The sequence below is a fragment of the Cryptomeria japonica genome, chromosome 5, assembly GCF_030272615.1.
Source record: "Cryptomeria japonica chromosome 5, Sugi_1.0, whole genome shotgun sequence".
In the NCBI taxonomy this organism is placed as follows: Eukaryota; Viridiplantae; Streptophyta; class Pinopsida; order Cupressales; family Cupressaceae; genus Cryptomeria; species Cryptomeria japonica.
In genome coordinates, this window is record NC_081409.1 from 217,292,544 (window position 1) to 217,307,263 (window position 14,720).

General features: G+C 35.2%; 1 protein-coding gene across 1 annotated transcript in view; it reads left to right on the plus strand.

Annotated features, from left to right (window-relative positions):
* LOC131064398 (alpha-mannosidase) overlaps window positions 1–14,720 on the plus strand; it is a 386,960-nt gene that overhangs the window by 171,444 nt on the left and 200,796 nt on the right. The window contains exons 20-21 of the mRNA XM_057998531.2: window positions 9,001–9,048; window positions 9,482–9,601. Of these exons, the coding sequence (XP_057854514.1) occupies window positions 9,001–9,048; window positions 9,482–9,601 (168 nt within the window). The remainder of the gene's footprint in view (window positions 1–9,000; window positions 9,049–9,481; window positions 9,602–14,720) is intronic.

Genomic DNA, 14,720 nt, shown 5'->3' on the forward strand with positions numbered 1-14,720 from the left:
GTCATCACATGCCGGAACAAGTGGGCATAAGCTGACGACATACGGAGCATTCTCGACTTTGGGAGAGCAACCAAGGGAGATTGACTTACCATCTCTGCGGTCTTCTCGTGCTCAGCCTAAAACATCCTCTCTAGGTCTGAGTCACGAGGCACTGAAGGTTTATTATCTTTATTAGATTATATATCTACCTGTTGACGTGTCTGAAATCGCATCGCTGCAAACTCCATACGGCCAATGCAAAATAGAATAACCAGTTGAGTATCCTATCCTCTCTTGAGATAAGGAAGTCCCTAATGCTGTTTTTTTTTATATTTGATCAAAGGGGACGACCTCAAGGTTTCTTTTGTCAGGTCTTGACTGCGGGATCTCTCAGTGGTTTGATGTGTTTTTGCTGGAAACACAAGGGGACTTATGATTTGCAACAAACTGGTCTGCTGTGATTCTCGAATTACACAAAAAAGAGCAAAAGGAAAGGGTTAGGAGATCTAAAACTAACAACACGGGTATGTGGGTAGACGGATTCAACATAACCAATTCCTGCTTGGCCAGAATAGCTCACAACCTTGTAGGAACGGTGCAATCTTCAAAGGGACTTAGAGAAGATTTTCAGACTGGAGACGCACGGCTAAGCACCCAATTCTGGCGCAGCTCAGTCGGACACCTGCAATTGAACTAAGCAGGATTAAAGGCTCAGGTTAACCACACAAAAGGATACACAATCAGTATATCCTCAGCGGTATGAGCCTGAATCTATCAAATACCTGCACACCCAAAATAGAAAGATCTATCTAAAATGCTGAGAGAAACCATGCAAACAGGATGAAAACAAGACAATAAACACCAAATCAATGTTTATATATTGATTTCAGCTGCCTATTACAACAATTTCTGCAGCATCTCTATGCTACTGCTTAAAATCTAACCTATTCTAACTCTAAAATCTAACTATCTAACAAGCTCTGATTATCTCACTATCTAACTATCTAACCATCTACCTGTCTAACCCTTTACAAAAGAAAGGCCTCTGCCTTTTATAGATATCACAATTTTGAATCGAAGGCTAGGATGGACTGCATCCAAGGGTCCTGATCTGCCTTCCAGATGCTGGCAGCTTTAACCCATGTCGAATTAATTTTTAGTTATCCAACCAGCAACTATCTCAACTACCTGCCACTATTTGGCTTTAATTCAGGTCTATCCAATCTTCTTGGTGGTTGGGAATAGTTATCCACAAAAATATCTTGTGCGGGACCCATAGGCAGTTTACAATAAAGCAATTTCAGCTTTTTAGGAATTGAATTCCTAGAATTAAATCCAGTTGTGCACTTTCTTGAGAATGCATAGACTGAGTGTTTTCTTTTGCTTTTTTGCCTTCAATTTCGTCGGTGGACTTCATCTTTGTTCAGCGGCATGGTTCCCAATGTTTGGTTGCTCTCGCGCTCCTGCAGCGTGTTCGCACATCTTTTTCTTTTCCAGCTTCCAACGCTTGGCCTTGGATTGCAATCCTTCCTCGATTTGCGTTTCAAGTCTTTCTCCTGGTTCTTCAATGACGTCCTGCGATCAATCAACCAATTTCATTTCATTAAATTAATTTGAAAAATTAAATAATTTAATTTAACAAACATTAAATTTAATTACGACGTCTGGCTTGAGAAGCTCTTTGTGAGATGTATCTTGAAAATGCTTCTCCTTTCTCTTCGAATGTGAATTTGATCCTTGGTCTTGATGTTCGGGTGATTTACTTCTGTGTGATTTTACCTTTGGAGTCTTGGGCATTTTGAATGGGTTTATGGCATTTTGAAAACTTCTTATAGCGTGATTCTGGAGGTTTGAAGAGGTCTTGCAAATTTTAAAATCCTAACACTCATGCCTTTTTGGTGAATTTCGGAGCATTGGCGCTATTTTGCAAACTTTAAACTGCGTTTTCTAAAACCCTAGGGACGAACTTCGGATGCCTTGGCATATTTTTGCGATTTTGAAAGAACTTCGGAGCATTCACGCCCTTTTGCAAATTTATAACAAACTTCAGACCACTGAGCATGTTTGGAACTTCGCGATTTTTAACCCTTTGGCGAATTTCGGAGCGCTTGGGGTTTTTGTGAACTAGAGATATTTTCGGAGCATGGGGAGTTTATTCCAACTGAAGGGTAATTTTCGGACCATTGAACACTTCTGCAAATTCGGAGTTGCAAGGCGTTTTTGAAAATCGAAAAAAAAACTTCAGACCACTATGGCTATTCTTGCAAATTCGACGAATTTCGGACCTTTAGCGTTTTTTGGCAAACTGGAGTATTTTCGGAGCTAAACGTGCTTTTGGCAATTTCGGAGTTCTTGAACCTTTTTGCAATTTTGCGAAAATTTCAAATTTCGGAGCTAGGGTCCGAAATTGAGGTTTTAAGTGAATTTCAGACCTGGAGGAGCTTTTTGCAATATTTCACTTTTTGCCCCAGGGTCCGAAATTGGGCATTTAAGTGAAATTTGGACGTTAAGGCACTTTTTGGCAACTTTTTCACTTTTTCACATTTTAGCCCTAGGGTCTGAAATTGGAGGACTTAAGTGATTTTCGGACCTTTGGGGGCCTTTTGCAACTTTTAAACATTTTCCAGTTTTTGCCCCAGGGTCCGAAATTGGGCATTTTAGCGATTTTAAACGTTTTCCTCAAGAAGTGCGAGCTTGGGCACTTGGACGAGTTTGTCCAGATCTCGCTGAAGGATCATTTTATGGAATATAACATTTAAGTATAAGTGACATTTAAGTTATATTCCATATATACTTTCAGGATGTTTGAGAGTGGTTTGAGCCCTCCAGGAGTTATATTGCAAATTCTAGTTTTTGGGGGATTCCTCAATTTTTCAGAGTTAGTCAAATTTCAGGATCAGGACATTCCAGACTTAGCCAAATTTTAGGGTTAGGAAATTCCAGACTTAGCCAAATTTCAGGGCATTTGAAGATCAAGATGACATTCCAGACTCCATCACTCACCAACTTGATCCTTCATATCCCCTTCCTCTTCCGCAAAGACAGAAAGGCACAAACTGGGGGGTCCCTGTCCAAGACGGGTATGGGTGTGCGATTCGCACAACACTACCCAAACCCATTCATTTATTTAACTATCACCTATTAATTAAAACTGAAAAACTCCTTTATGCCTACGAGGACTGGACTTCACGCATCCTTGCAAGGAACCTCGTGAAATCCCATCTCTTATGACCCTCGGTATCATGAAAGGAGCCCACTCTCTTGACATGGACTCATAACAAACGCAAGAGGCTCTAAGTCAATAAGAAAGTCAACTTAATCATCATGCAATTCGACATCATACTCAAACACAAGTTTAACGAAATCCAAACAATAACAAGAGAGTAAGAGTCTCTTGACCCAAGAATGAAATCAAGGAAGGAATAGAACTGCTGCAACCAAATCAACATCCCAGCGGTGTCTTCACAATCGCCGTCCTAAAGTCAATAGGGAACGAAAATCAATAACATCATGGTAAAATCATCATGAGACTCGCGGAATGAAAGCCATATAACAATAGAAGAACCAATTAAAGAAACCAAACAACTTACATCCACATGACGTGGCATCTGGCATACGTTTGACAAATACCCAACATAAACGGACATTTACATTACAATGACGACAATGACACTACGGGGCAGCGAATAATTCGCTCTTAGCCCGCATTGAAATTCGCGGCTAAGCCACAACCAACTCAACATAGAAGTATCAACACTCTACTGAAAACATTTAAAATAAACATAGCCATCACAAATGACGAATACATACTTCATGTTTGCTAAATGTCTCCTGTCAAACATATTGAAAGAAAAATAGCTAGCTAAAAAGAAAAACTCTAAGTTGTACATTGGAAAGCACCCGGTTGAGGTTTTGATTTTCGTTTCAGCTAATATTAAAAGAAGGTGATGTTATTACGGATTTGAAACATCTCTAACTGCAGTTTATATGTGTTTCTAGAATTTGTAATTGCAATGAAGGATTGATTATAAACTTCATCAAGATATTGCAAGTTAAAGTTTATTTACTAAATCCGCTTTTAGCAGATGGAAGAGGTCACAATTTTCCCAATTCTACGATTTAATTTGGGCTGGGAGCCAATCCTCTATGGTGCAGATTTAAACCTTCATTTTATTACCAAATTGATACCGTAGAATTGGTATCTTTAAGTAATGAGAGAGGGGGAAGATGTCTATTATTATTACTGAGTGTTTATCCCCTTATTTTATTTCTGTTATTGCCTGATGAGTAGATTTAAAAATCTGCAATGCGTTTAATAAAAATTTGTTTGTTTGAAGGGGCTCGAGATGCATGTGGGGATTATGCCCACTAAACAGCATTTAACAAGTAAATAAATTTTATAAAAACAAAAAAAACAGAATAACATACTATCAATAACTTCAGTGAAAACATCAAATTCAAGCATCGAATTCATGACATTTTGTCAAACAATTCATATGCAGGGTAATGGGGTTTCAAGCCCCCAATTTCTTACAACCGGTTACATATAATCTGCTCAAAGATAAAAAAAAATACACAAGCAATTCAATAAAAGAACTCAATGGTTAAGATTTTTTTTGAGAAAATGAATGCTTTTGTTTCAAGGGCAGATTTACAAAGAAAACCAACAATATATTTCCAGCCAACTGGAAATTTCTTTCTATTCTTTTTATAAATGGGATCCACCATTGATTAAACAAAGCAATTGACAAATTTCCCTTCCACAAGCATCAGATGAAGCATATTTACAAGAAGAAATCAAACTGAGATGAAGACCCTACCTCAAATCTGAAAATTTGGAAGAGAGTTCTGAAAATTATCTCTTGCTGTTCTTTACTCCAGCCAAATCTTTTCCAATCTCCCCAATTATAAATTCCCAGCCAAGCTTACTATAAATCCCCAAATCTCCCATGGCAATAAATGTTTCAAAAGGAAGTTGCAGAGATTCCTCTCAAGTTTTTTGAAGATCCCCCTAAAATAAATCCCCCAGATTGTTCTTTTAAAAACTCTCTATTTCCCAAAACAAAGTGCCCTAATTTTTAATAATAAAATATTCCCATTATATATATATATAATACTCTTTTATTTACTTGGGATTATTTTCCCATTTCATCTTATGGGAATTTTTTTAAATAACATTATGAAATATATACATATATATTTAAATTCAATTAAATATTAGTATTAAACGAATACAAGAACGATTATAAAGTAAATATAGGGAAATTTTAAGGCGAATATGGCTAAATAAATAAATACAAACAAATAGATGTGAAAAAGGGAATTGTTTTATTTTCCGGAACTAAGGTGATTGTTGCCAACTGATTGAGCGTTTGAGGCGAAATAGATTAAATAGTTACTAAGCGCCCAAAATTTAAAATCATTAAATCGTAAAGGCTCAATTTGACAAAATCAACACAACTTTATCGAAATCTCGAAACGCAATAACGAAATAGTTATAAAAACCATTAAAACATCAAGCGTAAATTCAATAAGCCAAATAAGCATTATCACGCAATTCAAGGTATACGTCATCAAATAACTAAAATAGCATCATCAAGAAATTGAAGCAATCATTAAACATGAAATTCAACTAAACATAACCGGACACACGCATGACTTACCATGCTCATACTCACTCCAAAACGAACATGATTGACTGGCGAATTCGCCAAGACCGACAAACATATTGGGGACCAACAAGGCTTAATGTGCAAGAAGGGGCTAAAGACATCTCCGACCACAATTTTGCCATTGGGAAGAGGTACGCTCACACCTGTCAAGCCAGGGGAGCTCGCACCCGGTTGCTCGGGAGGAATTGAATGCCTATAAACTTGCAACCAAAAATGATATACATGTGCATATACATATATAAACAAACACTGCAAACAAAGGGGTAGAATGTCGCAACGACGTAGGGCGCTCGCAAAGGAGTGATACGTCGTCGGTCCTCCCCACAGACAGACACACGCAATGAAGACAGTCATACAAATAGTAATCGCATAGAATTCTACATCTAGGGGTTAGTGTTCCATTACAGTAATAAAAGCATAATCTGTAAATGTAACATATGCATGAAAGTAAAGTCACTATCGCTAATCATCTAAGCATAAATCATCTCTTAAATCACATGACAGACAAAATTTCATACAAGTATAACTGAACATGAAAATAATCTAGGTATCATATATCATCAAATCACATAATGTCTATCATTGAAATCATATAATGTTCACATCCAGAATGATCATCTACATACGACATGAATCCATAATTGATCTAGCATCAAATATATCAATCACATCCATCATGACAAAATAGGTAACCGGTCAAGCCCAACACAAAATAAATTGAGGGCCTACGCAAGAGTGGCATCACAACGTCGCACTAGGCAACTAACATGCATAGCATCCTAAACCTAGCTCGGCATCCTCATTTGGCTCGCTTGACGAGCCTATCACAGGTGTCACATCAACTAGGTCGAGGAGGGGCATTTGTAATGTCCCCATCCTAGTCAGGGACTTGGGATTGAGGAGTTAGCCTATTTTTGGACCCTTGTAGGCTAACAGAGTATGGATAAAGGGGTTAGTAATGCGGTATCTTGAGGAGTGGTTTGTCTATTTGTTCTAGTTCAGTGTTGAGTTCAGTTTTGGTCTTCGTTTCATCAGTTTCTGACACTTTATGAGGATTTCCTATTTTTTAGGGAAAAATTGCTAAAAATAGACATGGTCCAATTTTCATTGGCATGGTGAACTGTGGCCCTAGCTTCTAACAGATTCAGTTTCTGAGCAATAATGAGAGAGATATGAATTTTTAAGTGGTTCCACAGGCAATTAATATTTTAATGAAATATTAATATAAAATCATAAAGTGCATCACTTAAATTTGTTTAAGTGAAAATTTATTATCTCATAAGCTAGGCATTGCTTTTAGGGTTAAGTTGGGAACCCTAAAAGCAAGTTATTATGTTTAAATCCCTAATTGCCAAAAATCGCACCTTTTGGGTATTTAGGCAGCCAAGATGGAAATTAAACCTCCTTCTTGATATTGAGCATTTGACATTTTCTTCTGAGCACTTGGCTATGGCCACTAGGTTTTGGACCTATTTTGAAGAGCGTGCATTCTTCAGTATTCAGTAGCTTTGAGATTGTGAAAGATCAATCGAATTGTTGCAGCCTAGTTGGCTTCATTTAGAAGTCAAATTGAATTGAATTGGGGCAGATTTGGCTTCTTACAAGGCAAATTTGTTGTAGGGTTTTCTTATTTACTGTTATGTTGTTGATTCTTCTGTGGTTTGGAGGCTTCTTTTCCCCAAACACACAGCTTGCTCATTTATTGGCACCATCTTCCACTGTTTGGGTGTCTTAGTATTTAAATAAGAGCAGATTTGAATTGTTCCAGAATAAAAATCAGAACTTTGTAAGTTGCTGATTTATTCTTTCTTTTCAATAAATTGTCTAAGGACCTACGGTAATGCTTCTAAATTCTCCAATTCATTGTTTCAGTTGATTAAATTCATGTATTATTCAATATGTGTTGCAAATTAAAGAAACCCTCTTCTGCAACTTCTGTCTATTTCTGAAAGACCATCTTAATAATTAAAAATTACAAAGAAGATCTACAAATTACAGCAGGTTGAAGAGTTGAACCAGCAAGGGTTCATCACAACATTACACTATTCTTTGTCGGGACCCTACACTTGTCAAAAATAGTCATCTTGGAACAGCAAAGGAATTAGGGAAGACAAAGCAAAAAACTAGATTTTTTCAAAAAACACAGAGAGATCTCTCTCTAAATAATCCTCAACCTTCACACCCATATCCTCTTTAAATAGGGGTAAAGGTGATCCAAGGAGGCAAGGTATTCTTTCAAAAGCCAGTTGTCCACCTAGAAGAGAATTTTTCTGACATTTCCAAGTTTTCATTTTTTTTTTCAAAGCAGCTTTCTCCCCAAAAATTTGGATTTTGACCACATTCTATTGCCAAGAATAATAGAAGCCACAGGTTGGCTTTATCAACATACATATCACATAAGAAAAATCAGAATTTACTAATGTTTTATATGGAGTAGTATTCTGCTTTTTCTTGAATTTTCTCATGTTATGATCAAACAACTTGGTGAACCTTGGAACACATTCTGCTGCAAGATTCACCATTGGTAATAATTCAAGTTTCTAACTCATAGCAACATTCCCATATTTACTGTGAGAATGTTTCATATCAAGAAATTTAATGTGCTGGATTTAAATTGTAAACAATTTATACAACCAAGAAACAACAACTTCAAAGGGGTCTTCCAGCTACTTAATCTCTATACAGCTCACTCCGTTTCTTCTTTTCCATCATTCAGTCATACATAATGCTTTTTGATTTCACTCAATCACTTTAGCAAGCCTTTGATCATATGAAATCTAAATACATACTTTTATAATTAACCTTAATATAAGGAACTCTTAACATCCTTAATATAGGGAACTCTAACATGACATCAAAGAACAAAATCCATTCAATCCTGGTACTACAAAATATATAAACTGAAGGTTACCTAATCATCAACTGATTTTCTTTATCTGGAAAACCAGCCATGAATGACCACATTCACTATATTCATGAAACACTCAAAGAATACTTTTATTTATACCTTGAATACACTCATTCAGCAATTCAAGAATAGATTACATGAAGCTAGTTTCAATTTTGTAAAACCCATATCAATCTCACTGTATTGATTTCTCGTTGCTTGTTAATTCTTGTTGTATATTTTTGTCAAAATTATCTGTATTAAGCTGAAATTGACTTTCACAATTTTGTATATTCAAATCCATTATTTAGTTCATGGCAGGACTTTCAAAGTTTGAATTCTAAACCATTAGTTGATTATTCTCTTCTAAACATCATTGCTATTTATGCAGAGATTAATTTATTTTTGAAATGTAGACATATAACACTATATCAATATTGACTTGAACTTGAGGTGTTGTAGGTTACCAGACTTTACAAGGACAAAGAACATGCCGAAGTGGAATTCACTGTAAGATATAATTCACTAATAAAGAAATATGGTGTAAATATTACATGGATGTTTTAGCGAAGTCTATTGTTTATTAAAATTCAATACTGTTTTATAATATGGTGCCTGCCATGACTATGATGATTGCTGCAGAATTTTAGCCCAATATGCACATTCCTGAGAAACCATTGAGTAAACCTACTAAGACAAAGCCATCTAAAGAGATATACAGTTATTTTATTTTCTAGATGGCCAAAAGTTGTATGGTTATATGATTGAGGAAAAGACATTTCACTGTCAAATGATGAATACATACGACATTGTTGCCTATGATAATTTTTGTTTGCTAACAAGTATGAAAAGACATCTCACTGTCAAATGATGAATATATATGACATTGTTACCTATGATAATTTTGTTTACTAACAAATGTGATATTTAAATCTTCTTGAAGATTGGCCCCATCCCAGTGGATGATGGTGTTGGAAAAGAAGTGATCACTCGAATGACAGCAAACATGGTTACCAACAAAGTCTTTTACACAGATTCTAATGGAAGAGATTTTATAAAGCGGGTAAGATTTTGTTTCTAGAGCTATCTTGAAATATACATCGTAATAGCTATATAGAGATTTTTCTGGCATGCTTTTTAGTTATTTTCAGATATATAGTTTTCATCTTTCATATAAGATTTAAAACTTTCTTAAACATATACCATAGCTACTATGGTGTTAGCATTGTCATCGATGGAAACAGAGTGCAAATATGGAAAATAAAATATTGGGAAAAGGAATCTTTTGCTTCAAGATCCAATCACAAGAAAGATGGACTATATGAACTTTCTTTAAGAGTATATCGGAGAGACAAAAGATATTCATAAAAATGATGAAGGAATCAATACTCATAGACTCAGTTACCAAAAGCTTAAATTTTATAATGTTCTTTTAATTAGAAAAATAAAGTGATATTAGTACAATTAAATAGGAAATAAAAATTATTGATAATGGATTTGTCTTGATCAGGCAAATTAAGCCTATAGTTATTTACCTGTCCCTACCCCTAGAGACTGTTAAAATGAATCTTGATGCACCAAAGGGAAACATGGGTCTAGCTAGTGGGGGTGGAGAGTATTTGGTGATTAAAATGGAAACCGATCCTACTATATGGCAAGCATATAGGGTAGGAAAACAATAACCAGGAATCAGCTTTAGCTATGCTTAGAGGAATTCAAGTAGCAGTCCTACAGAGTTGGAAGAGACTAATCATAAAGGAGATTTGCTTACCATAATAAATACTATGAAAGGTGGTGGAATAAATGCTTCAAAGATTAAGGCTATAACTGATACATGCCAAGTCAAGGAGTTGCATGATGGATGATCCACAGAGTGGGGGATGGATCTTTTTACTTATGCTGTGAATTATGTTGAACTTGCAATGGAAAAAAAAAAGAAAATACGTAGGAGCACCTCTATACATTCAACAGAGAAGAGATAACAAACAAATCTCTCATGCTTATACTGAATAGGACATCTTATAAATGGACATGGTTCTGGAATTAGAAGACAAAACTATCCTAAGCCTTTGGATTGATTCTTGACAGGAACTGTATGGTGTTCAGTATGTTTTTGCCTGTCTTCTTTTTGAACTAAATAATATGATGGAATGTTTATTATTACAAGAAATTTACAAGAATGGATTTTTATGAACATCATTTTTGCTCTTTATTTTTCATCGGAAGTATCAATACTGAACAAGGAGTGTGAAATATCAGTAGATGATGTGAATGCCATCAATTACGTGTCTTGTCAAGTTGTGCTCGATGTATTACACAAATAATTTCTGTCCAATTATTTGTATTGCTGTTGCAAAAATGTATTAAACAAATTTATTCCAGCAATCAAATTCAATATTAACACCCAGAAAACATACCAATATTACTTGCTGACTTGTCAAAGCTTCCAAATATTCTTATCAGCAGTTCTTATGCACTTCTAATGCTTCCCACAATGGTACGACAATCTCCTAAAAGGGGTACAGCAGATCCAAGACTTGTACGGCTGCCTTTTTAAAATGGCAAGCTTCTTATTATTTGCTGCATTGACCCTGTAATGTCCCCACTTTGAAATAGAATTTAATAATAAATAATAATAATAATAATAATAATAATAAAATTTAAATGCTATAATTAAATTGAAATATAAAAGAATATAATTAAATATAATTAATTAAAATATAATTAAGTGAATGAATGGTCAAAAGACATGGAAGGAAAAGTTGTGACTCCATCAACAATGAGATATAAGAGGGAGAAGAGAACCTCATTTAAGAGGGGGATAATTTGGGAATCATAAGTGCAAAACTGACTTAAATAAGAAGTGCAGATCTGATTGTGAAAGGTTGTGTCCCTTTCAAAGGGCAAAAATAATGAAGAGTTGCACTCTTTCAAAGAGTGCTAATGGTGTGTCTCCTGCCAAAGGGCATACATGATGAAGAGTTGTGACCTCTCCCTCTCATTGAGAGATATAAAGGAAAGAAAAAAGTGGGAGAGGTAATGGCTAAGTCTGTGGAAGAGGATAAGGAAGAACAGCCAGTACAGTAACAGGTACGTATTTATATAATTTTCTGAGTTAACATTAAATTATTCAGTCAGTTTATGATATGGATTAGAAACCAAATATATGCATCTCTGAATATAAATTAAGGTAGATGTTTCTTAAACATGACTATGAGAATTAAAATAGGTGAAAGGCAAATTATATACAATCATATACTCAGATAGCATTAAAGTACAGCATTGTTCGATATAATATAAGAATACAGAATACAATCAAAACTCAGTGTACACAAATTATTGTAACAGTGCTAATAATATAAGGTATAATAAATTGGTTATAATGGAATAATGACAATAAATGGCTAATACTGATACAATGATACTAACAGAAAATGATTGAGGATAACACGATACAAGGCACTAATGCAATATAATGAAATGTGGTAATTGTGTCAAAAATAATTGATTATCATAATGTGATGAATTGAATAAATATAATAAATGATTCATTGTAAATGAGGGACTGTCCCTTAAGTATGCCACTCCATAGTGGATGCCTGATACCTGCCACATGGAGCCAAGAGGGGTGAAGCATCCGCTCTTGGGCTTAAGGGAGAAGGTGGTTGTGATGAGGGGGAACGGTGATAGAACACCTTGCTGGGTACGCCAATCCATGATGGATGCCTAACACCTGCCATATGGAGCCAAGGGAGATATGGTATTCTGCCCTTGGGCCTAGGAGGGATGGTTTCTTGGACACCCTATCCAACTAATGGACTAAAGGAATTGATTAGAAACTGACTTACAAACTGACTTTATATAATAATCTGATCTCATCTAGGAAATATAATAATTTGATTATATCCAACAATTAAGATTCTAACATTCATTAATACAACAGATTTGATATCATTTAATATAATTCATATTTCAGTTTTAAGGATTATTTCATATATGTTCTCTAATTTTGTTGCAAGAAAACAGTATACAAAGATATGCCTATAAAACCCAATTACCTATTTATAGATTTGGCCAAATTTAGGTTAAATTAAAGTGTAACTAATTATGGGACATTACAGACCTTAATATTTGGGCTATGCCGAGGACAAAGTAAGGCTTATAAAGCCATTTCTATATCAATCCTTCATCCTTGAAGTAATACGGCTTCCTTGGGGTGAAGTATAACTGTTACAGCTGGGCTTTGAGCTCAAAAAAATATAAAATATATATTTTTTCTTTGATTCACATGCACACAGCACAACTCTACCAAACTCACTTTTCACACACAACAATAATATTTTCTAGTTATTTCACCATTCGCAAACACCCACATAAATTTATTATTTGTCAGTGAATCTTAATAAATTTGTACTTAATATCCTAAAATTGGTAGCTGTAATAGATTTCCCGAATCTCTGTTTAAGCATTATTATGAATCCTGAATAAATCCACCAAGATTGGCTGAAAGCTATTTTCATCCGATCAACTAAGAACCCAAGGGTTTTTCATCTTAGGGTTTGCTGAACTGAAAGCACAAACTCTCAAAGAAACTCGCCAAGAAAATATGTAGTATCCCTTGTGGTTATGTGACTGAAATGTGTAGGGAATATTGTCAAGCAATTGTCTGATTTCCTGCTGTTCTAGTTTCAGACTGTATAACCTGCGTGTTATGCGGTCTTTTGGACAGCTATATAATCTTGTGTGTTATGCAGTTTTGACTTAGCACATGACTAACATTAAGTTCTTCAATAGACAATGATATTTTGTCTTGCAAAGCTACTAAATCTTCAAGACAACCACCTAGGATGAATATGTAATTGCTTTCGTGTTTTTCTGATGCAAATACATGAATCTAATGTGAGAAATGCACACCTACAACAGACTGATATTTTAACAAACAGTTGGCATGCAACTAGAAGATTGTAACAACAACATAAGAACTATATGCAACCTTATTCCTCATTATTCAAAACAATAGACTGATTACAAACTGTTAAATAATGGCCAAGACTCTTGGTTTACAAATGAAGTATGACTCAGAATTTCTGAGTACCAATGGCAGCCATTAACTCATTCATACATAATTGAAATTCAATGAAAAACAATGCCAAGAGAACTTGGAATAAAGTGCCTAGGTATGAGATTGAAGAAGCAAGCAATATCTTTCCACTATGAGCTCTTCCCTTGCCAAATCGAAACCTTCCTTCAAATCACCCCTGTTCTGATGTAAATGGCAATAATAAATTAATATCAGCAGAAATAGCTCCTTTCAAGCCTCGAATATCATTGTTGACCTTCTCCAAGATGAGCGCTCCAATCAAAGGATGGAATCGATGCATCAAAGTGATGATATGAACAAAATTGTAGGATATGGCAGGCTGGTTCGATCTTGCTTCAGACCTGATATGTAACCTGAAACCACCTTATTTCACCTCCAAATAGCTCCTAGGGAAATCGCCTTGCCTTCCTTGACAAATTGATGCAAACATCGATGCCAAAATGAATCAATGAGCTGTAATAGTCTCCAAAATCGTTCACCATGAAAGCTGTCACAATATGCTCAAATATGGAGGATTGAAGCATCCTTCACTCACAATAGCAACCCTTTGGAGGATCTTTCACCACCTCAGTTATGCAAATCAAAGGGAGGTATCGTTCCCAATGACCAAATCTGCAGAAACCCTTGGCTCCAAATTCTTAACATAAGAGAAGATGTCAAATAACCGATGATCAATCCATGAGGCTTCTTCCCTATTTATTCTTTTTCATGCATGAATCGGCCTCCTTTTAGAAGATTCCAATTTAATAAATAATATTTAATTGTCCCTCTTTTAAATAATTAATAATGTGCACTTTAGGAAATATTAAAATATTATTATAATATGAAGTGTACACGTGACATCATATGTGAGAACTAATTATCTCACCATAAAATCATGTAAAATAAAATGTGAAGCCATAAGTAGTGTAATGTCCCTACTAGTTAGAGATCACTATCCTGCAAAATAGATAGTTAGACTACAACAGGCATATAAATATATAACTAATCTAAATTGCAATCTGACTTTAAAATACTTAATTAACATAATCATAATTTTAATCTAATAAAAAGGATACGAATGCCATACAAAAGTATGTCC